At 40.3% G+C, this 22,708-nt stretch overlaps 1 protein-coding gene and 1 long non-coding RNA gene across 2 annotated transcripts in view; both read left to right on the forward strand.

The window, feature by feature from the left end:
• Positions 1 to 3,376: 3,376 nt before the first annotated feature.
• Positions 3,377 to 22,708, forward strand: part of LOC140481512 (uncharacterized) — a 29,588-nt gene continuing 10,256 nt past the window's right edge. The window contains exon 1 of the long non-coding RNA XR_011961544.1: positions 3,377 to 3,535. This is a non-coding gene — a long non-coding RNA (uncharacterized lncRNA). The remainder of the gene's footprint in view (positions 3,536 to 22,708) is intronic.
• LOC140481511 (alpha-(1,3)-fucosyltransferase 4-like) lies at positions 3,544 to 9,658 on the forward strand. The gene has a single exon (XM_072577830.1). The coding sequence runs from the start codon at positions 3,743 to 3,745 to the stop codon at positions 4,817 to 4,819; it is 1,077 nt and encodes a 358-aa protein (XP_072433931.1). The 5' UTR covers positions 3,544 to 3,742; the 3' UTR covers positions 4,820 to 9,658.

Consider the following 22,708-nt stretch of genomic DNA (forward strand, 5'->3'; position numbering starts at 1 on the left):
ATCACACATTCTCTTGTGATTAGTTGACTTCTAGGTTTCACTTACATATTATCAAATTGTACAAATCCCCACCCATCAACACTATCACAGAGACCAGATGCAACATTCTAATTATAATCAGTCATTGAAATCATGATGTATGCTACTTGCAGGTGACACTTTCATGACAAAAATGTTTTAAGTGCATGAACATACCTGAGTTTAAAATACCATATATAGCGTATTTTAACTTTCACAAAATTATTTTGTGCAAAGAAAAAAGCATTAAAAGTAAAGGATTAAAGTTTCTTTATTTCATGATTTTAGTTTAAGTGAAATTCACATATTAGTCCCATTGGGAAGTAAGTAGTTCATTTAATTACTGAATATTGCTGGGCTTAAGTATGAAATCAAATGGAGCTGAATGATTATGTGTTGGATTTGTGAAGGAACCTCAACAAGGACAGAAGAAAGAAGAGTGAGTCAAAAGTGCTTCTCAATGTCCTGTTTCTCAACTGTTTGCTGAATTTTTAGCAAGGTTTGTCTCTCATGCACCTCCACACACATCATCTATTGCATCCGTTGCACCCGATGTGGCCTCCTCTATATTGGGGAGACAGGCCGCCTACTTGCGGAACGTTTCAGAGAACACCTCTGGGACACCCGGACCAACCAACCCAACCACCCCGTAGCTCAACACTTCAACTCCCCTTCCCACTCCACCAAGGACATGCAGGTCCTTGGACTCCTCCATCGCCAGACCATAGCAACACGACGGTTGGAGGAAGAGCGCCTCATCTTCCGCCTAGGAACCCTCCAACCACAAGGGATGAACTCAGATTTCTCCAGTTTCCTCATTTCCCCTCCCCCCACCTTGTCTCAGTCAAATCCCTCGAACTCAGCACCGCCTTCCTAACCTGCAATCTTCTTCCTGACCTCTCCGCCCCCACCCCACTCCGGCCTATCACCCTCACCTTGACCTCCTTCCACCTATCACATTTCCACGCCCCTCCCCCAAGTCCCTCCTCCCTACCTTTTATCTTCACCTGCTGGACACACTTTCCTCATTCCTGAAAAAGGGCTTATGCCCGAAACGTCGATTCTCCTGTTCCTTGGATGCTGCCTGACCTGCTGTGCTTTTCCAGCAACACATTTTCAGCTCTGATCTCCAGCATCTGCAGTCCTCACTTTCTCCTTGTCTCTCATGATGGCAAAGTAGTGAGGCAGAGCATGACGAGTCTTAAGTATCATTATGTCAAGCATCACAAGGTTCCTTCAGAGCATACCCTTTTAGCGAACCAACAATCTATTCAATTTCTCTTTGTGTGGCAAGAATATAATGTGCGTACAACTACATGTGTTCAGACTGCAGTCATCAGCTACATCATCAGCAGAAAATCTTTATTGCCCAATGGCCAAGGTTTAATTTGTTGTGGTGTTCAACTGGAGCTGGAGTTCTGTAAATCCCACAGAATGAAAGATTATGACCAGAGTCATAGAGTTCTACAGCACGAGACAGGTCCTTTATCCCCAACTAGACCACGCCAACCAAAATATCTGTCCATGCTAACCCCATTTCCATGCACTTGGCCGAAATCCTTCTAAGCCTCTCTGATCCATGTATCTGTCCAAATACCTTTTAAATATTGTTAACTTACCTGCCTCAATCATTTCTGCTGGCAGCTCATTCCACATGCATACCCACTCTGTATAAAAACATTGCCCCTCAGGTTCTCATTTATTCTTTCCCCTCTTACTTTATACTGATGTCCTGTAGCTCTCAATTCTTCAATCCTGGGAAAAAAGACTGAGTGCAATCACTCTACCCATGCCTCTCATGATCTTATACACTTCTATAAGATCTCCCCTCAGTTTCTTACATGCTAAAGAAAAAAGTCCTGGCTTGTCCAACCTCTCCCTATAACTCAGTACCTTGAGTCTTGGCAACATCTTTGTAAATTTCGTCTGCACACTTTCCAGTTTAATGCCATCCTTCCTATAACAAGGTGACCAAAACTGAACACAACACGCCAAGTGCAGCCTCACTAATGTCCTAGAGATTGCTGTGGAAGGAAGGAAAAGGAAAAGGGTGTGGGCTGGGTGAGAAAAGAAATATAATTATCGACTACTACCAGGTTACTGGGCAATATCCTGCATGATTTGCTGTTTGTGATCAGAAACCAGCTTGACACCAACGGAGTGGAAACCATTTTGATCCCAGCGTTATGAAAAATAACGTGACACCCTCAAAGCATATCATACGCTTTGCCAAGGACTGGTCTGTTCATCCCAGTGGATCTGCATGCTTGAAATTCCTAGTGACCTCTCTAATGCAACAGTGGACAGAAAACTGCAAGATGCTGCAAATATCTTTACCTCCAGCCTGAAAGAAAGCAGGAACCAATTCATCGCTACAGCCACATGACATGTAATCCTTGCCCTGCTTGGTGTTTACAGTTGTGGCTGCAAAAGATGACAATTTTGAGTGAGCATGTTGTTACTGAAACATGGATTTCTTGTATGTAGTTGCTTGCTAAGGTTCAGATATGAAAATTGCTTGCAGAACACCTGGTTCTCTGCTGAAAGCCAGCAGTTTGTTCTGCTTTGTATGAGGAGAAAGTGACGACTGCAGATGCTGGAGATCATAGTCAAAATTGGAGATCATAGCAACACTGCCCAAATCTATGACTTATACAAGCCATAAGGACAAGGGCAGCAAACATATGGAAACACCACAGCTGCAAAGTCCCCTCCAAATTCTATATCATCCTAACTTGGAACCATGTTGCTATACCCTCACTGTCACTAGGTGAAAATCCTGGGGTACCCTAACAGCACTGTGTGAGTGTGTACACCATGAGGATTGCAGTGGTTCAGGAAGACAACTCACCAGCTCCTCCAAGGAACAGTAATTGGGGATGGTCAATAATTGTTGGACTAACAATATGTCCAAATCATGTGAATGAATAAAAAAAATCTGAAAGCTTTAATTGGGCATGCTTTTATTTGGTGTGCTTTTTATAAAAAAGAAAGTATTGAAGAGTTGGTTCTTCCAGAAAAGAATTACATTTATCTAGAATAAAAGGGAAACTCTGAAAGGTTGCAAACAGGTGCATAATTTCTGTCCCAATATGAAATGATAGTTTGCTAAAGTAATTTAATGATTAATTATACACACGTGTTTAGTGGATGTAAAGTTTCCAAATTTTCTGGACATTTTGTGAAGGCTATCAACTTTTTACGTTGAGTTCTGAAGCAGCTTTTAAATTGGTTGTGCTTTCCCTTCACATGCAATATTTAGTTATCGCAATCATTGAATGTCCCTCTAAGCCAATGAGAACAATTATATTAAAGGGGAACGTTCAAACTCCACACAGACAGTTGCCTGAGGCGGGAATTGAACCCGGCTCTCTGAGCCAGTGCCTGTGGCACTGTGCCACCGTGCTGCCCATGTACTTTCAGCTTAAACCTGTTGGACTATAATCTGGTGTTGTATGATTTTTAACTTGGTTACTTGCGACAGGCCTCCTCCCACCCACACTTCAACTTGTGCCACGTAAGTATCCTGCTCGAAAAATAGCACAGTAAAGGTGATGGCCATGGGCGCGGTAGCAGAGCTGGTCAAACAGAGATCATTGCAACAGCTGGTAGTACAGAAAGCACTGCTTTCGAGCTTTAATAGCAAGTAAACCACGCCTCTCGGATACATCTGATTTTAGCAAGGTTTATATAATCGAACCTCTGGAGCAGTGGCGATTTTTTAATGTTGCTCACAAGAGTGACTCGATGCGCATTAATTATGCGCAGACGCTTATGCCAGCGGCTGTCTGTGGCTCTTTCCGTGGCCATCCTGCTAAGCTTTTACAAATCAGTGCAAGACATTCCTCAGATCATTCTTCCACATCCTTTACAGAAAAGAATCGGAGTCAGTAAAACGCCCCCGACCGTGACTGTGCTCATCTGGTGGTATCCATTCGGTAAGAAAACCAATATCCGGGACTGTAATACTCTGTTCAAGATCAGTGGCTGTCGGTTAACAACAAATCGGCAACTCTACCCCGTTTCGCAGGCTGTGATCATCCATCACCGAGATTTAACAGGAAATGGAAGCCAACTCCCTGCAGAGCGGAGACCGTCTTTCCAGAGGTGGGTTTGGATGAATTTCGAGTCTCCCACTCACTCCTCGGGTCTAGAAAAACTTAATGGCGTCTTTAACTGGACTATGTCATACAAACGGGACTCTGACATCTTTATTCCGTATGGATACCTCTATCCCAAAAAGAGGGTCGGAAGGAGGGTAGTACTACCTGCCAAAAGTAAATTGGTAGCTTGGGTCATCAGCAACTGGAATGAGGAGCATGACCGGGTGAAATATTACCACCAACTCAGTCAATATGTTCACATCGATGTTTATGGAAAATATCACAATGATCTACAGAATAACAACGTTGTTCAGACTGTATCACGTTATAAATTTTATCTAGCTTTCGAAAATTCGCAACACGTGGACTACATAACTGAAAAGCTCTGGAGAAATGCCCTAATGTCTGGTTCCGTGCCGATAGTTCTAGGGCCTAGCAGAGCCAATTATGAACAGTATATTCCACCCGATTCTTTTATCCATGTAAATGATTTCTCGAATCCTAAAAAGCTGGCTGAGTATTTGTTATTTTTGGATAAAAACGAAAGTCGCTATCAGAAGTATTTTGATTGGAAAAGGTTATACAGTGTGCATCTGGCAATGTTTTGGGAGGAGCTCTACTGCAAAGTATGTCAGGCAGTCAAAAGTGCCAAGGCTAACTATAATACCATCTCAAATCTAGCCAGTTGGTTCCAATGACTAAAGTAGTAGCCTCTCTATTTCTGCAATAAGAATATCAAGAAATGAAAGCATTCTTCATGATATTTTCATGTTGTATAATCTGCTGCTAAATTGTGGAATCTACATTCAATGACAGAACTATACTTTCAGATACAATGTTATGCGTAACACTGCTGCAAGAACCATGATTTTAAAAACAATAATTTGAAAATGGGGTAGCACAGTGGTTAGCACTGCTGCCTCACAGCAGGTTTGATTCCAACCTCGAGCGACTGTGTAAAGTTTGAACATTCTCCCCGTGTCTGCGTGCATTCCCTCCGGGTGCTCTGGTTTCCTCCCACAATCCAAAGATGTGCAGGTTAGGTGAATTAGCCATGCTAAATTGCCCATAGTGTTAGGTGCATTAGTCAGAGGGAAAATGGGCCTGGGTGAGTTACTCTTTGGAGGGTCGGTGTGGACTTGTTGGGTCGAAGGGCTTGTTTCCACACTGTAGGGAATCTAATCTAACCTAATCATGTTACACTATTTTTGCTCTAGCGAATCACAATTTGCGTAAATATTTCATTGAAATGTCAAAGAAGATTTTGAATTCTGATTACTAAAACAAAACATCTGCCAAATGTAGCTGAGATGATCTACCAGAAGTGTTGTTTACTGTGTACACTGTGAGGTACAGGATAGAATGAACCATCTCTATTCTTTAGTTAACTCTAAGGAAAATTCTTAGAGGATAGTATTTTCCCCTGCATCTACCATGAGTTTCCTAATTTCTTTCAGTGTTTTGTTGTTGCTCACCCCTACTCCCAGGCAGTGGAAAACTATTGTTTGGAACAATCACTTTCAATTACATACTTGTCATACATAAACCAAGTAAAACTTGCATTACACTGAATTTTCATTGCAATTCTATGAGAAATTTGTTGAACTTTGTGTCATAGGAGTCACTAATTAATAATGCTCATTGTTGTTAATTTGTAAAATGATCAGGCATTTCTTGAGTAACAGAGATGTGCCATTACTTCTGCCATGACTTGCCATGACTATTAATTATTCCTATCTGATGGTTCTGTTTAAACTTAATAATGTATGAAATTTCACAATTATTGTCATGAGCTGTTCTCAATGTAGCCACTTAGAACTGGTAATTAATTCAATAGAGAACTTGTTAGCGATTTGCTTTATGCTGATGACATGACTCTTAATGAACCTGTAGAATCTTATTCAAATAGCTACATAATTGTTATGAGAGGTTTTGAAGTATTTTTGTTTGTTTTGCCAGTCATTTCATCATAATTTCATTGCGCAAACCTGCTTCAGCATTCAGAAGAAAATCACTCATTCAAATGCAAAATAGTTACATTTCTCTCAGAAGTAACATTTTGGAAAATTGAAGCCAGTGTGATGTGCACCCATTGATGGTTCCACTCTTCCTGAATGGTTGATTGATTGGTATATTGTCACCTGTACCAAAGTATAGTGAAAAGCTTTGTTTACGAGCAGTACAGGCAGATCATAGTAACCAAGGACGTACAGACCAAAAAGATTTAGACAGAGGCACACAGGTTATATTGCACAAGGGGTGCCCTAGGCGAGATCAATGTTAGCAAGATCAGAGTTATTTGAGGTTAGAAACTCCTTCATCAGTCTAATAACAGCCATGAAGAAGCTGTTCCTGAACCTGCTGGCGTGTGTGTGTGTGTGTGTGTGTTCAAGCTTCTACATCTTCTGCCTGATAGAAGAGGCCATAGGAGATCATTACCGGGGTGCGATGGGTCTTTGATGATGTTGGCAGCCTATCCGGGGTAGCGAGCTGTGACAATGGAGTGCATGGATGGAAGGTTGCCTTCTGCGATGGTCTGGGCTTTGCCTACAAATTTCTCATTTCTTACGGCCCTGCGCAGAGCGGTTCCTGTTATGCACCCAGGCAGTATGCTTTCAATGGTGCATATCTGGAGGTTGGTGAGGGTCCTTATGGTCATGCTAAATTTCCTGAGCTGCCTGAAAAAGAAGAGGCATTGTTGTGACTTCTTGACTGTTGCATCTATGTGGGAAGTCCAGGACAGGTTGTCAGTCATTGTCATTCTGAGGAGCTTGACGCTCACTACCCTCTCAGACTCAGTACCATTGATGAGATAGAGGCATATTCTCCTCCTTTCTTCCTGAAGTCAGTTCTTTAGTTTTGCTGATGTTGAGAGATAGGTTGTTCTCATTCCACCATGTCACTACACCCTCTATCTCCCTTCTGTATTTTGACTTGTCATTGTTAAATATCCATCCTGCAATGCTGGTGGCATCAGCAACCTTGGAGATGGTGCTCGTTTGGATTTTGGCAACATAGCTGTGGGTGTACAGGCAGTACAGTAGGGGGCTGAAGACGTGCCTTTGGGGAGCTCCAGTAATGAGTATTATTGTGGAGGAGGTGCAGTTATGTTTCTTCACTGATTGCAGTCTGTGGGTCAGGAAGCTGAAGATTCAGTTGCAGTGGGCAGAGCCAAGACCTAGGTCTCAGAGTTTTGAGATCAGCCTGCAGGGGATAATGGTGTGGAAGACGGAGCTGTAGCCGATGAATAGGAGTCTGACGTAGGTGTCCTTGTTGTCCAGATGTTCCAGTGATGTATATAGGGCTATGATTATGGCATCCACTATGGACCTCTTACATCAGTAGGCAAATTGTAGGGTATCAAGGCAGGCTTTGAGACTGGAGTTGATGTGGACCATGACCAGCCATTGAAACACCGCAGGATTATTGAGGTCAGAGCTGCTAGGCAGTAGTCATTAAGGCACATTGCATATGCTTTCTTAGGTATGTGGATGATGGCAGTCCTTTTGAAGCAGGTGTGGACTTTGGCTTGTAGGAGGGAGAGAGTGAAGGTGTCGTTGAATACTTCCACTAGTTAGCCTACACAGGATCTGAGTACTCAGCCAGAGACACCGTCCGGGCCCATTGCTTTCCTTGGGTTGACTCCCAGGAAGACCAATCTGACATCTGCAGCAGTGACTGAGCGACAGGTGTGTTCAGGGCTGTCATGGCCAAGAATGTTTGTAGGTTGACACACTTACACTGCTAGTCATCCATTAGCTTTAAGGGCCAATGCAAAAATTCATATGCTGAAAAATGATGCATGCTGAATTAAAATGTCACCTTTTTGATTTGTTCTATTTAATTCTTTTACCGATTTTCTTCTGACCTTTTTCCCTTCTGGATCTTATTTTACTTGCCTTTCTTTTCGTGTCAACTCCACTCACTGTCAATTTTTTTTTGTCTCCAATCAGTTGATCTTCTTCTCTGTGAACTATTTAGTTAATTTATCCTTTTCTATCATTGATGAACAGGGACTGCATTCATGAAATCCCAGATGTGAAATCAGCATTGTTGCAGTGTATCATATTGAAGTTTCAGAAACCTGCAGCACAAATATAGAAAGATGTGAAAGATGACCAAAAATGATAATATTGCATCAATTTCTGGTCCATCCACATTAATGTTCATTTGTTATATTCTTCCACTCAGGAAGTGAGTGATCAGCACAAGCATTTTTAAAATTTGTATCAGAGTTGCAAGGTGGTCTGTCCCTTTAAAAGCCAAGTCTCTCCAACACACACAGTTTTGAATATAAAGGAGGTGTACCATCTTTAATTTTTAAAAAACTATCAAGGTGTCAAGGCAATGCAGAAACAAATTTCAAATCTGTATTTTAAAAACTAGATTCAAAATCTAATTATTCTGAAAATTATAGTAGAATTTTTTTTGGTTTGTTTCCTCATGACTAACAAAGACTAGGCAAGTTGTTTTGTTAGGTCTTTAAGTGTTCCATGCAAAAATCCAGCTCAAAGCTTTGTTTCCAATTTTGAAGTCTTTTTTTAATGGAACCTTGTTTCTTTTAATTGATACTTGACTCTTATAATCTGGGCTACATTACTTGATGTTGAGAAGAATGAGAGGTGATCTCATTCAAAAATACGAAATTCTTAAAGGGATAAACAGGTTGGCTGAAGAAAGAATATTTCCCCAGGCTGAGTGTGGAGGGCAGGATAAAGATGAGGATCTGGAACTGGGGACAAGGTCTTAGAATAAAAGTCAAACAATTTTGGACCAAGTTGAGAAGGTGTTTCTTCACTTGTGACCGTGAATCTTTGGAATTTACTCCCCAGAGGGTTGTGGAGGCTCAGTCATTGAATCTGTTTCAAGACTGAGATTGTTTGTTTTGTGCACATCATAAACATCAAGGGAATAGCACAAAACAAGAGAGTAACAAGAATAGCACAAAAAAAGTCTTGAAGTCGAAGATCAGCTATAATCTCCTTGAATTATAGGTTCAGCTCAAAGGGCTGAATGGCACACTCTTCCATTTCTTATGTTCTTAGTTTAATTTTATTAATGCAACTTATTTATTGGCATTCTCAGGTGGTCGCTTGAAGATGCCTTCAGATTAATGTTTTACTTAGAAGAACTATTTATGAATTGGAGTTTCATACAGATAAGAGTATGTGAGTAGCATAAAGATAGGACTTTGTTCAAAACAGCTGTCTTGTAGTAATAATGATTTCATCAGGCAGCTATTTAATGTGAAGGCAGTGCTTATGCTGGAATAATGTTTGTAACTCAAGAACAGTTTGGCAAATAAGTTTAGAAACAAATACTTCAACAAATGTCAGGAAAACAATAGGGAAAGTTAATTATTGCTTTTTCAGTGTCCATAATCTGAAATACAGGAAATGCTTCTGGACCGTAGTGTATTCAGATGAATAAGTAGCAAACTTGCTGAGTTCTGAGGTTTTGAAGATAGTGGGATTTCAAGGAGCAAACATAAGTAATGGACAAAGTTAAAAATCACACAACCCCAGAATAAAGTCCAACAGATTTATTTGGAAGTACTAGCTTTCAGAGTGCTGCTCCTTCATCAGGACCATAAAATACAGAATTTATAGCAAAAGATCACAGTGTCATGCAATTAAAACAAAATATCGTTTTAATTGCATGACACTGTGATCTTTTGCTACAAATTCTGTGTCTTATGATCCTGCCCCACATGTTACCTGATGAATGAACAGCACTCTGAAAGCTAGTACTTACAAATAAACCTGTTGGACTCTAATCTGGGGTTGTGTGATTTTTAACTTTGTCCACCCAGTCCAACACTGGCACCGCCACATCATACGTAATGGTGACATTCAATTCAAGCACGTTTGAGGCTATTGTGATTATGCTTTATTGTACTATGATATTTAGGTGGACAATCATTTCACAGTTCACAATTTTCTTAATTCCTGTGATTGGATTCTTTCTTTTCAATTTGTATCCAGGTTTTCAGATGAATTTAACGTGTTTTAAAATCAACTCTTAAAGCAGAATAGCCTCAGCAGTTTTAACAATCTGGTTTTAAATTAATCTTGTTACAACTATGAAAGAAGCATCAACTTTTTCACTCCTAAACAGTTTTGTTATAACTTTTACATGATGAAGAAAAATAGATTTTCTAAGTAGCTGAGAAAGAGATTTCCCTTTTTATTTATTTACTTCTTTTGCACTACAGACAATAAAATGTCAAAACAAAATGTTGTGCAGTGTTAGAAACAAAACTTGAAAACTTCAGTAATTTAAATATTGCACTCCTCTTGAAACAGTCATTACTGAAAATTAAATTGATAACTGGTTTGATGTTTGAAACACAGACTGAAAAATTGAAAGAAATCACAGAGGCACCAAAAAAATGTGACTGGGATCAGAACTATTCCTATGCAAATGTCCAGGTAGTATTCTGGATAAAATTTGCACTTTTACTATTACTGCATTTTTACTACTGTAAAACATTGCCCTGAAAAAAGGAAAAACAAGTTTATCATTTGTAATGAATGATATATAGAATCAATGGAGCTTAATAGTTGTTGGCTTCTGGATAATCTGGTTAGGTATGTGATGTGTGGAAATACCATTAAAGTATAATATATAAATCAGAATTGTCGTGAAGCTTTCAGTTTAATTTAGAAAAAAGGAAACAAATTGAAGTTTTAGTTCAAGAAAATATTTATTTTAATCATATTTTATGCTTTTTTGTCTGCAATTTTCGTATCTTATTAAATAAAAATTTCCAATGAAATTGGGTATTTTCCTTTACTTCATTTTAAGTGAAAATAATTAGATCAAATTCTGTTAAATGTTTAAAATATCTTTTATGCACTTAAGCTGTACAGACAACTCATCTCTGTTGAACTGCATCATTTCAGTAGAGAAACTACAATTGGCCTAGGTGCCCTAGGACAGAAAGGAAGAATCTTAGTCAAAATTCCCATTTTTTATTTTTTTATTCTTTCATGGGAACAATGCTTACTTGTATCTCATGTTTAATTGCCCTTGAAGTAAATGGCGTGCAATTCAGAGGGCAGTTAAGAGTTAATTGCATTGCCATGGCCTGGAGTGATATGTAGGCCAAACTAGATTAAGGATGGCAGATTTACATCTCTGAAGTATATTTGTGGATCAAATGGGTTTTTACAACAATTGATGAAAATTGTCATGATCGCTATTAATGAGACTAGCTTTATCTTCCAGATTTGCCACAAATTTTAATAGTCACTGACCCTGTTACAAAGTCATGACATGAGGAGAGGATTAGGGTCAACTGGAAAATTTTGCATCGATCCTCATTACTGTTGAATATTCTGCCAAAGTTTGCCCTTTAAGATTTACACTGAAGAACTGTTTTTTTGTCCTCTGGTTGTCTTTACGACCATGTACTCACAACATTATCAGTTCTAGAAATTTAGCCTTATGACAACAAAGGAATAATAAAAATGAAAGGAAAGCCTGCATTTATTTAACACCTTGCAGCACCATAACATATTGCAAAGCTCTTTACACTTTCCCTCTAAAATATACTTTATTTTTTAACATTTGTAAATGTATATTACAAAACACTTTTGCTTAAATCTTGTAGAATTTGCAATTAAATTTCACATCTTTCACAGTATTAGTCTTATTCGAGGCAACATATATTATTTGTCAGGCATACAGCTCGAGCAAAACGTTTCAAATCAAAAAATACAAAAAATTTAGGAATAAATTTTTCTCCCTGAATCAGTGAAGAACTTTAAGTTAGTGAAGTATTTTTACAATACAGGGAACGCAGCAGTAAATATGCTAACAGCCAACTCCAATTAACAGAACTGTTGAAATGATTTTTTTTAATGTTACTTGACTGATACGTATTGACCAGGACATCAAAGATAGCTCCAATGATTGTCTTTGAAATAATACTGTGGAATTTCAAAACTGGAGTCAATGCGAATCAAAGAGTTAAAATCATAGTCTGGTGGTTAAGTCATACCTAGCACAAAGGAAGGTGATTGCTGTTATTGGGAGGTCAATCTCTGAACCCTTGTATATCCTAACCAGAGATATTATTACACACCTCAGGATCAAATAGCACCAGTGGTGGAGGCATGACCACTGCACTAAATCCTAGAGTAGTATGCTAGGCCCAACCATCTTCATTTGCTTCATCAATTACCTTCCCTCCATCATAAGAGCAGAAGTGGAGATATTCAATGATGATTGCACAATGCTCAGCACCACTTGTGACTTCTCAGACAATGAAGTAGACCATGTCCAATTGTATGAAAACAATATGTGCTGGCAAGTGACAAGTAACACTGTGTCACACAAGTGCTAGCCAATGGCCATTTCTAATAAAACCAAATCTAACCATTGCCCCTTGACATTAACTGCCATCACCATTACTGAGTCCCCCACTACCAACATTCCGGGGGTTATAATGAACCACAAAATGAACTGGAACAGCCATGTAAATACTGTGGCTGCATGTGCAAGTCAGAAACTAGCAATCCTGTAGCAAATAACTTATCTCCCAAAGCTGTCCACCGTCTTCAAGACAAAAGTCAGAATTAGCATTCCCTCTAATTTTCTTTGAGGCTCTGTGGGTCTCTGAGGTCCATGGATGCTAGTGACTTTTGAAAGTAACATCAATGCCACAATTGGTGTACCTACGAATTAGCCATGTTTCGAACCTTGGAATGGCTACGCACACAGCCCTGGAGAAGGAACTTTGCTCAAGAGTGTGATAGAATGCTCCCCATTGCCCTGGTTGAGTGCAATTCCAAGAAGTCTGAACCAATCCAGCGCAAAGCACCATAGTCACTCATCGATGCACAGTAGCACCAGTATGTAACATCTCCAAGTTGCATTGCAGGAATTCATCAAGATTCCTTAGATGGCATCTTTCAAATCCACAACTAATATCATCCATAAGGACAAGAACAGCTGAAATACCACCACATGCAAGTTTCTTTCCAAGCCATTCACAATCCTGACTTGAAAATATATCGTTATTCCTTCAGTGTCTCTGCCCCAGAATCCTGGATCTTTCTCTGGTAAAGCACAATCTAGACACCTACCTATTCTCTGTGTAAAATAGCTGTCCCTCATATCTCCTTTGAACTTTCCCACTTTCATCTTAAATGCAGGTGTCGTGGAGAAAATATAGAGAATCACCAGGAGACGCAGAGAGTTCTTCAAGAAGTAGGGCTTTTATTTGCAAACAAAAAACCGTGACACTGAGAAAGCAGATTCTCAAATGCCCATGAACCTCAGGGTCCATGGATTTTTATTTTTTTTTATCGTGTTTCTGTTAGCTGATCAGCATGTCCAACTATATCAATCAAAGTACCTCACTCTAGCTACACAATAAACCAGTGATGTTAGTTTCCATTATCTCTTTACTTGTACATTCTACTTAATGTTATTCTAATGTCACGGTTAGATATTTATTATCACCTTTGCTACAGTGATTTTCCATTCCAGACTAACTTGTCATGATAGATATTTAGCTATTCCTTATATTACAATAGTCTCCTGCCTCAAGCTGACTCAACTAACTATTAATTAGATATTTTAATGTCATGTCCCAAGTATTTATGGTCCCAATCCTGTCATAATAACACTTAACCTTAACCTTATTCTGCTAATTGGTGTAAGAGCATTCCAGTATTCCATCTTGCCTTCCACAGACCACAGATTGCCAGTGGTCTTCATGCTTTAACCCTTCCCATGCTTTCATGCTCTTCATTTTCCATACAGGCCCCTTAGTATTAGACATTTGAACTCTGGGAAATAGATTCTAACAACCCTATCGATGCATCTCATAATTTTATGGACTCCCTTTGGCCTCCACCGCTCAAACAACCCAAGATATTCTAGCCTAAAATGAACAAACAGCGAAATTCACAGCTGACCTTGGAGGAACCTGTATGGGAGAGCTCACAGCACAGGAACAGATAAGTGCATAGTTTTTAATGTGTAACCTTGCTGTAAGTCTACAACAGTGAGTGGAGTGGTTTCTTTTTTGATTATATGTTTTATTGAAATCTGATTCTTTATTTCATTTAAAAAATATAAATCATAAGTTCTAAGTTAATCTGGAACACTTTTTTTAGAGCAATAAGACAGTGCTATTTTCTGAGTCTGTAGGTTGTAAAGAAGCAAAGATGGCCTTTAGTAGAGTTATACATTTTCCTGTCAGATGGGCGCTTTGGAAGAGTTTCTACGTGACTGATGATTATGTCTGCAGAAGAGTCTTTGGTTGTAAATTCTATCAAATCACATGGATTGGTTGGAGCAGCAGTAAGAGCCAATGAGGAATTTACAAGAGTGAGGGGTGTGATGGATGGCAGTTGTAGGAAAGGACAAAAGTCACAGATATTCAGATGGGTTAACTCCAGGAAAGGTAGGAGGGGTAGACAGGTAGTGCAGGAGTCTTCTGTGGCTATCCCCATTTCAAACAAGTATGCTGTTTTGGAAAATGTAGGGGTGATAGACTCTCGGGTGAAGGTAGCACGAACAGCCAGGTTTCTGATATTGAGACAGGCTCTAATGTAATGAGGGATACATCAGGTTCCAAGTGATCAATTGTGATAGGGGACTCTCGAGTCAGAAGTACAGACAGACTTTTCTGCGGGCAGCAGCTAAATATCAGAATGGTGTGTTTCCTCCCTGGCACCATGATCAAGGATATCTCAAAGGGAAGAGGGACCAGCAGGAGGTCATTGTACATGTTGAAACTAACAACACAGAGAGGAATAGGAGGATAGAGCAGATGAATGCGTGGCTGAGGAGCTGATGCAGGGGAGAAGGGTTCACATTTTTGGATCATTGGAATCTCTTCTGTGGTAGAAGTGACCTTTACAAGAAAGACAGATTGCACCTGAATTGGAAGGGGACTAAAATACGGGCAAAAAGATTTGCTAGAGCTACTCGGGAGAATTTAAATTAGTAAGGTGGGTGGGGGGGGGGTGCGACCCAGGGAAATAGTGAGGAAAGAGATCAATCTGAGAATGGTACATTTGGGAAAGGGAGCGAGTCAAACAGTTGGGGCGGGCAGGAACAAAGCAGAAAAAAAGAAAAGACTGATAAATTAAACTGCATTTGCTTCAATGCAAGAGCCCTGATAGGGAAGGCAGATGTACTCAGGGCATGGTTAGAAACATGGGACTGGAATATCATAGCAATTACAGAAATGTGGCTCAGGGATGGACAGGACTGGCAGCTTAATGTTCCAGGTTACAAATTATATAGAAAGGGAGGTGCGAGAGGAGCTGGAGTAGCATTTTTGATAAGGGATAACATTACTGCTGTACTTAGGGAAGATATTCCTTGGAATACATCCAGAAAAGTTATTTGGGTGGAAGTGAAAAATAAGAAAGAGATGATCACCTTATTGGTATTGTATTATAGACCCCCTAATAGTCAGAGGGAAATGGAGAAGCAAATTTGTAAAGAGATTTCAGTAATCTGGAGGAATAATAGGGTGTTATGGTAGGGGATTTTAACTTTCCAAACATAGACTGGGACTGCCATAGTGTTAAGGATTTAGATGGAGAGGAATTTGTTAAGTGTGTATAAGAAAACTTTCTGATTCAGTATGTGGATGTACTTACTAGAGAAGGTGCAAAACTTGACCTACGCTTGGGAACTAAGGCATGGCAGGTGACTGAGGTGTCAGTAGGGAAGCACCTTGGGGCCAGTGACCATAATTCTATTAGTTTTACAATAGTGATGGAAAAAGATAGATCAGATCTAAAAGTTGAAATTCTAAATTAGAGGAAGGCTAATTTTAACAATATCAGGCAAGAACTTTCAAAAGCTGCCTGGGGGCAGATGTTTGCAGGTAAAGGGACAGCTGGAAAATGGGAAGCCTTTGGAAATGAGTTAACGAAAGTCCAGAGACAGTATATTCCTGTTAGGGTGAAAGGAAAACCTGGTAGGTGTAGAGGATGCTGGAGGATGAGAGAAATTGAGATTTAGGTTAAAAAGAAGGAAGCATATGTCAGGTATAGACAGGATAGATCAAGTGAATCCTTAGAAGAGTATAAAGACAGGAGTGTATACTTAAGAGGGAAATCAGGAGGGAAAAAGACCTCATAAGATAGCTTTGGCAAATAGTGTTAAGGAGAATCCAAAGGGTTTTTAAAAATATATTAAGGACAAAAGGGTAACTGAGAGAGAATAGGGCCCCTCAAAGATCAGCAAGGCAGTCTATGTGTGGAGTGCAGGAGATGGGAGAGATACTAAATGAGTATTTTGCATCAGTGTTTACTGTGGAGAAGAACATAAAAGATATAGAAATGTGAAGAAATAGATGGTTACATCTTGAAAAATGTCCCTGTTTCAGAGGAGGAGGTGCTGAATATCTTCCAATGCATGAAATCACCCAAGGCCTGATCAGGAGTACACAGAACACTATGGGAAGGTAGGAAGGTGATTGCTGGGATCCTTGCTGAGATATTTGCATCATCGATAGTCATACGTAAAGTGCTGGAGGACTGGAGATTAGCTACCGTGGTGCCATTATTTAAGAAAGGTGGTAAAGAAAAGCCAGGGACCAAGCCAGTGAGCCTGACATCAGTGGTGAGCAAGTTGTTGGAGGGAATCCTGAGAAACAGGATTTACACATATTTGGAAAGGCAAGGACTGATTAGGGATAGTCAGCTCAGCTATGTGTTTAAGCAATCATGTCTCACGAGTTTGATTGAGTTGTTTGAAGAAATAACAAAAAGGATTGATGTGGGCAGAGCAATGGACATGAACTATATGGACTTCAGAAGGCATTGGACAAGGTTACCCATGGGAGACTGCTAAGCAAGGTTAAATCTCATGGAATACAAGGAGAACTAGCCATTTGGATACAGAACTGGGTCAAAGGTAGAAGACAAGGTGATGGTGGAGGGTTGTTTTTCAGACTCAGGCCTGTGACCCATGGAGTGCCACAAGATTGTTGCAGGATCCACTACTTTATGTCATTTGTATAAATGATTTGGATGTGAGCATAAGAGGTATAGTTAGTAAGTTTGAAGATGACACCAAAATTGGAGATGTAGTGGACAGCGAAGAAGGTTGCCTCAGAGTACGATGGGCAAATGGGCTGAGAAGTGACAAATGGGGTTTAATTTAGATAAATGTGAGGTGCTGCATTTTGGGAAAGTAAATCTTAGCAGGACTTATACACTTAATGGTAAGGTCCTAGGGAGTGTTGCTGAACAAAGAGACCTTGGAGTGCAGGTTCATAGCTCCTTGAAAGTAGAGTCATAGGTAGTTAGGATAGTGAAGAAGGCATTTGGTATGCTTTCCTTTATTGGTCAGAGTATTGAGTACAGGAGTTTGGAGATCATGTTGCGGCTGTACAGGACATTGATTAGGCCACTTTTGGAATATTGCATGCAATTCTGGTCTCCTTCCTCTTGGAAGGATGTTGTGAAACTTGAAAGGGTTCAAAAAAGATTTACAAGCATGTTGCCAGGGTTGGAGGATTTGAGCCATAGGAAGAGGTTGACTAGGCTGGGGCTGTTTTTCCTGGACCATCAAAGGTTGAGGGTTGACCTTATAGAGGTTTATAAAATCATGAGGGGTATGGATAGGATGAATAGACAAAGTAATTTCCCTGGGGTGGGGTAGTCCAGAACTAGAGGGCATAGGTTTAGGGTGAGAGGGGAAAGATATAAAAGAGACCTAAGGGGCAACATTTTCATGCAGAGGTTGGTACAGGAATGGAATGAGCTGCCAGAGGAAATGGTGGAGGCTAGTACAATTGCAACATTTAAAAGGCATCTGGATTTGAATAGGAAGGGTTTGGAGGGATATGACCCAGGTGCTGGAAGGTGAGACTAGATTGGGTTGAGATATCTGGTCAGCATGGACGAATTGGACCGAAGGGTCTGTTTCCGTGCTGTACACCTCTCTATGACTCTATAACCTCTCTAGTGGCTAGTGAGGATACAAAGATCTTCTCTTGCCTCTCTCAATAACCTGGATAGATACCGTCAGGTCCTGGGGACCTATCCAACTTAATGCTCTCCAAAAGACCCTATACCACATCTTTCTTGATCTCAAAATGACCTAGCATATTAGCATAGATTCATAAAGTCATCCAGCACGGAAACAGATCCTTTGGTCCTATCAGTCCATGTTGAATATAGAACATAGAACATAGAAAGGTACAATACAGAACAGGCCCTTTGACCCACGATGTTGTGCCAAGATTTAATCCTAATGTAAAATATAGTAACTTAACCTACGCACCCCTCAACTCCCTGCTATCCATGTGCATGTCCAGCAGTCACTTAAGTGTCCCCAATGACTTCACTTCCACCACCTCAACTGGCAATGCATAAAGAACCTACCTCTGATGTCTCCTTTATACCTTCCTCCTGATATCTTTAAACTATGACTTCTCTTACCAGTCAATCTTGCCCTGGGGAAAAGCCTCTGGCTATTGACTCTAACTATTCCTCTCATTATTTTGTACACCTCGATCAGGTCTTCTCTCTTCCTCCTTCTCTCCAGAGAGAAAATTCCAAGCTTATTCAACCTTTCTTCATACGGCAAGCCCTCCAGTCCAGGCACCATCCTGGTAAACCTTCTTTGCACCCTCTCCAAAGCCTCTGTATCTTTCCTATAGTAGGGCGACCAGAACTGGACACAATATTCCAAGTGTGGTCTCACCAGGGACTTGTGGAGCTGCAGCAAACCACATGGCTCTTAAACTCGATCCCTCTGTTAATGAAAGTCAAAACAGCATATGCTTTCTTAACAACTCTATCCACTTGGGTGGCAACTTTGAGAGATCTATGTACCTGCACACCCAGATCTCTCTGTTCCTCCGCACTGCCAAGAATCTTGTCTTTAATCCTATATTCAGCATTTGTGTTCGATCTTCCAAAATGCATTACTTTGCATTTATCCAGGTTGAACTCCATTCGCCATTTCTCAGCCCAGCTCTACATCCTGTCTATGTTGCGCTGCAACCTGCAGTAGCCTTCTATACTATCGACGACACCTCCAACCTATGTGTCATCTGCAAATTTACTAACCCACCCCTCAACCTCTCATTCAAGTCATTTATAAAAACTACAGAGGCCCAAGAACAGAGCTCTGCGGGACCCCACTCAACACTGACCTCCAGGCAGAATATTTTCCATCTATAACCACTCTCTGCATTCTTCAGGCAGCCAATTCTGAATCCAGATAGCCAAATCTCCCTGAATCCCATACCTCCTGACTTTATGAATGAGCCAATAAATATAATTCCAAACTAAACTTATCCTACCTGCCAGCTCCTGGCCCATATACCTCCAAACCTTTCCTATTCATGTACTTATCCAAATGTATGAAAACATGGTAATTGTACCCACACCCACCACTTCTCAGAAAGTTCATTCCATAGGTGAACCACCGTCTGTGTAAAATATTGTCCCCAAGTCTTTTTGAAACCTGTCTCATCTCACTTTAAAATGTGCCCCCTATTCTTGAAATCCCCCATCCTAGGGAAAGGACAGCTACCATTAACTCTATTCATACTCCTCGGCATTTTATAAATTTCTATAAACTCACCTCTCAACCTCTCATGCTCCACATTAATCTCATTATTCTCTATATTCTTCTCTTACATGAATACCAATGCAAAGTACTCATTTAGGATCTTGACCACACCCTCTGCCTCCATGCTCAAGTTCCCTCCTTACAATGGATCCCTTCAGTGGATATCTCCCTTGTTACCCTCTTGTTTTTAATGTATATATAGAATGATTTGGGCTTCCTTTTGACCCTAGTTGCTGAAGTCAGTTCATGGCCCTTCTTGTTCTCCTAATTCCCTGCTTGTGTACTGTCCTGCTTTCTTTATATAACTCATGGACCCTGTCGATTTTAGCTTCCTAAACCTTACATGTGCTTCTTCATTCCTTTTTACTAAATTCACAACCTCCCTTACCTTGTCCTTCCTCCTTAGTGGAACATGACAGTTCTGAACTCTGATCAGTAGCTCTTTAAACAAAAGTCAAATGTGGACTTTTCTGATAACAACTGCTCCCAATTAACTCTCCCTGGCTCCTGCATACTAATCTTTCCATATTTTTGTCCTAAATGGTCCATCTTGTATCCTGAGCATGTATCTGCTGGTTCTAGACTCACCACAAAGGGATTCCATCCTTCCTGCATCTAGTCTGTTCAGCCTGTTCCAATTTTATACATTTCAATCAGATCTTACATCATCCATCCAACTTCTCATGAATACAGGGCCAGTTGAACTAACTTCTTCCCATTGGAGAGTCCTGCCAACCATGGTAAACATCCCCTATACTCCCACTATAGCAAGTATATCCTTTCTTTTGTAGGGACATCCAAACTGCATACAATACTCCAGATAATGTTTCACTAAGGCTCTGTATAACAGCAGTGAGGCTTCCCTACTTAGGAACTCAAATCCTCTTGTAATGGAGGTCAATATACAACTTGCCTTCAAATTTGTTTACTGCAAGCTGCCTGTCTACTTTCATTGGTTAGTGTACAAGGACACCCAGATTGCTTTGTACGTCAGTATTTCCCAAAATATTACCATTTAAATCATATTTTCTATTTCTCACACTGAATATTTTCACAAGTTATTTAGGTGGAATTGAGAAATAAGAAAGAGATGATCACCTTATTGGGATTGTACTGTAGACCACTAACTGCCAGCACAAAATTGAGGAACAAATTTGTAAGGAGATCTCAGTTATCTGTAAGAAGAATAGGGTGGTAATGGTAGGGGATTTTAACTTTCCAAACATAGACTGGGACTGCCATAATGTTAAGGGCTTAGAAGAAGAGGAATTTGTTAAGTGTGTCCAAGAAAATTTTCTGCTTCCGTATGTGGATGTACCAACTAGAAAAAGAGCAAAACTTGACCTACTCTTGACAAATAAGGCAGGGCAGATGACTAAGGTGTCAGTGGGGGATAACTTTGGGGCAGTGACCATAATTCTATTAATTTTAAGATAGTGATGGAAAAGGATAGACTGGGTCTAAAAGTTGAAGTTCTAAATTAGAGCAAGTCCAAATCTGATGTTATTAGGCAAGAACTTTCAAAAGTTTATTGTGAATGGAAATTTGCAGGTAAAGGAATGGCTGGGAAATGGGAAGCCTTCAAAAACGAGATCCCAAGAGTCCAGAGACAATATGTTCCTGTTAGGGTGAAGGGCAAGGCTGGTATGTGTAGGGACTGCTGGATGACTCGAGAAATTGAGGTTTTGGTCAAGAAAAAGAAGGAAACAATTGTCAGGTATGGACTGCAAGGATCAAGTGAATCCCTAGATGGGTATAAAGACAAAAAATACTTAAGAAGGAAATTAGGAGGGCAAAAATAGGACATGAGATAGCTTTGGCAAATAGGGTTAAGGAGAATCCAAAGGGATTTCACAAATACATTAAGGACAAAAAAGTAACTAGGGAGAGAATAAGGTCCCTTACAGATCAGCAAGGCCACCTATGTATGGAGCTGCAGGAGATGGGGAGATACTAAACAAGTATTTTACATTAGTGGAAAAAGAATTGGAAGGTACAGAATGTTGGGAAATAGATGGTGACTTTTGAAAGATGTCCATATTAGAGAGGAGGAGGTGTTGGATGTCTTAAAATGTATAAAGATGGTTAAATCCCTGGGACCTGATCAGTTGTATCCTAGAACTCTGTGGGAAGCCAGGGATGTGATTGCTGGGCCTGTAGCTGAGATATTTGAATCAACGATAGGAGAGATGCTGTAAGATTGACGTGGTGCCACTATTTAAGAATAGAGGTAATGAAAAGCCAGGAAATTATCCACCTGTGTGCCCGACATCAATGGTGGGCAAGTTGTTGAAGAAGACGATCCCTCAGGATCCTTTAGAAAGGCAAGGACTGATTAAGGATAGTCAGCATGACTTTGTGCATGGGAAATCATGTCTCACTAATTTCATTGAGTTAATTGAAGAAATAACAAAAAGGATTGATGAAGGCAGGTGGTGGACATGATCTATATGGACTCCATTAAGATAGACTGGTAGACTGGTTAGTGATGTTAGATCACACAGAATACAAGGAGAAATAGCCAACTGGCTCGAAGGTAGAAGACAGAGGGTGTGGTGGAGTGTTGCATTTCAGATTGGAGGCCTGTGCCCTGCGGTGTGCCACAAGGATCAATACTGGTTCCACTGCTTTTTGTCATTTATGTAAATGATTTAGATGTGAACATAGAAGGTATGTTTAGCACGTTTGCAGGTGAGACCAAAATCGGAAGTGTAGTGGACAGCGAAGAAAGCAACCTCAGAATACAATGGGACCTTGATCAGATGAGTCAGTGGGCTGAGGAGTGGCAGATGGATGCAACATCAAAAAGACATCTGGATGGGGATATGAATAAGAAGGGTTTAGAGGGATTTGGGCCAAAATCTAATAAATGGGATTAGATTAATTTAGATGCATGTGAGGTGCTGCGTTTTGGAAAGACAAATCATGGCAGGAATTGAAACTTAATGGTAAGGTCCTGGGGAGTGTTGCTGAGTAAAAAGACTTTGGAATGCAGTTTCATAGTTCCTTGAAAGTTGGGT

Source organism: Chiloscyllium punctatum, chromosome 9 (assembly GCF_047496795.1).
Source record: "Chiloscyllium punctatum isolate Juve2018m chromosome 9, sChiPun1.3, whole genome shotgun sequence".
Classification (NCBI taxonomy): domain Eukaryota; kingdom Metazoa; phylum Chordata; class Chondrichthyes; order Orectolobiformes; family Hemiscylliidae; genus Chiloscyllium; species Chiloscyllium punctatum.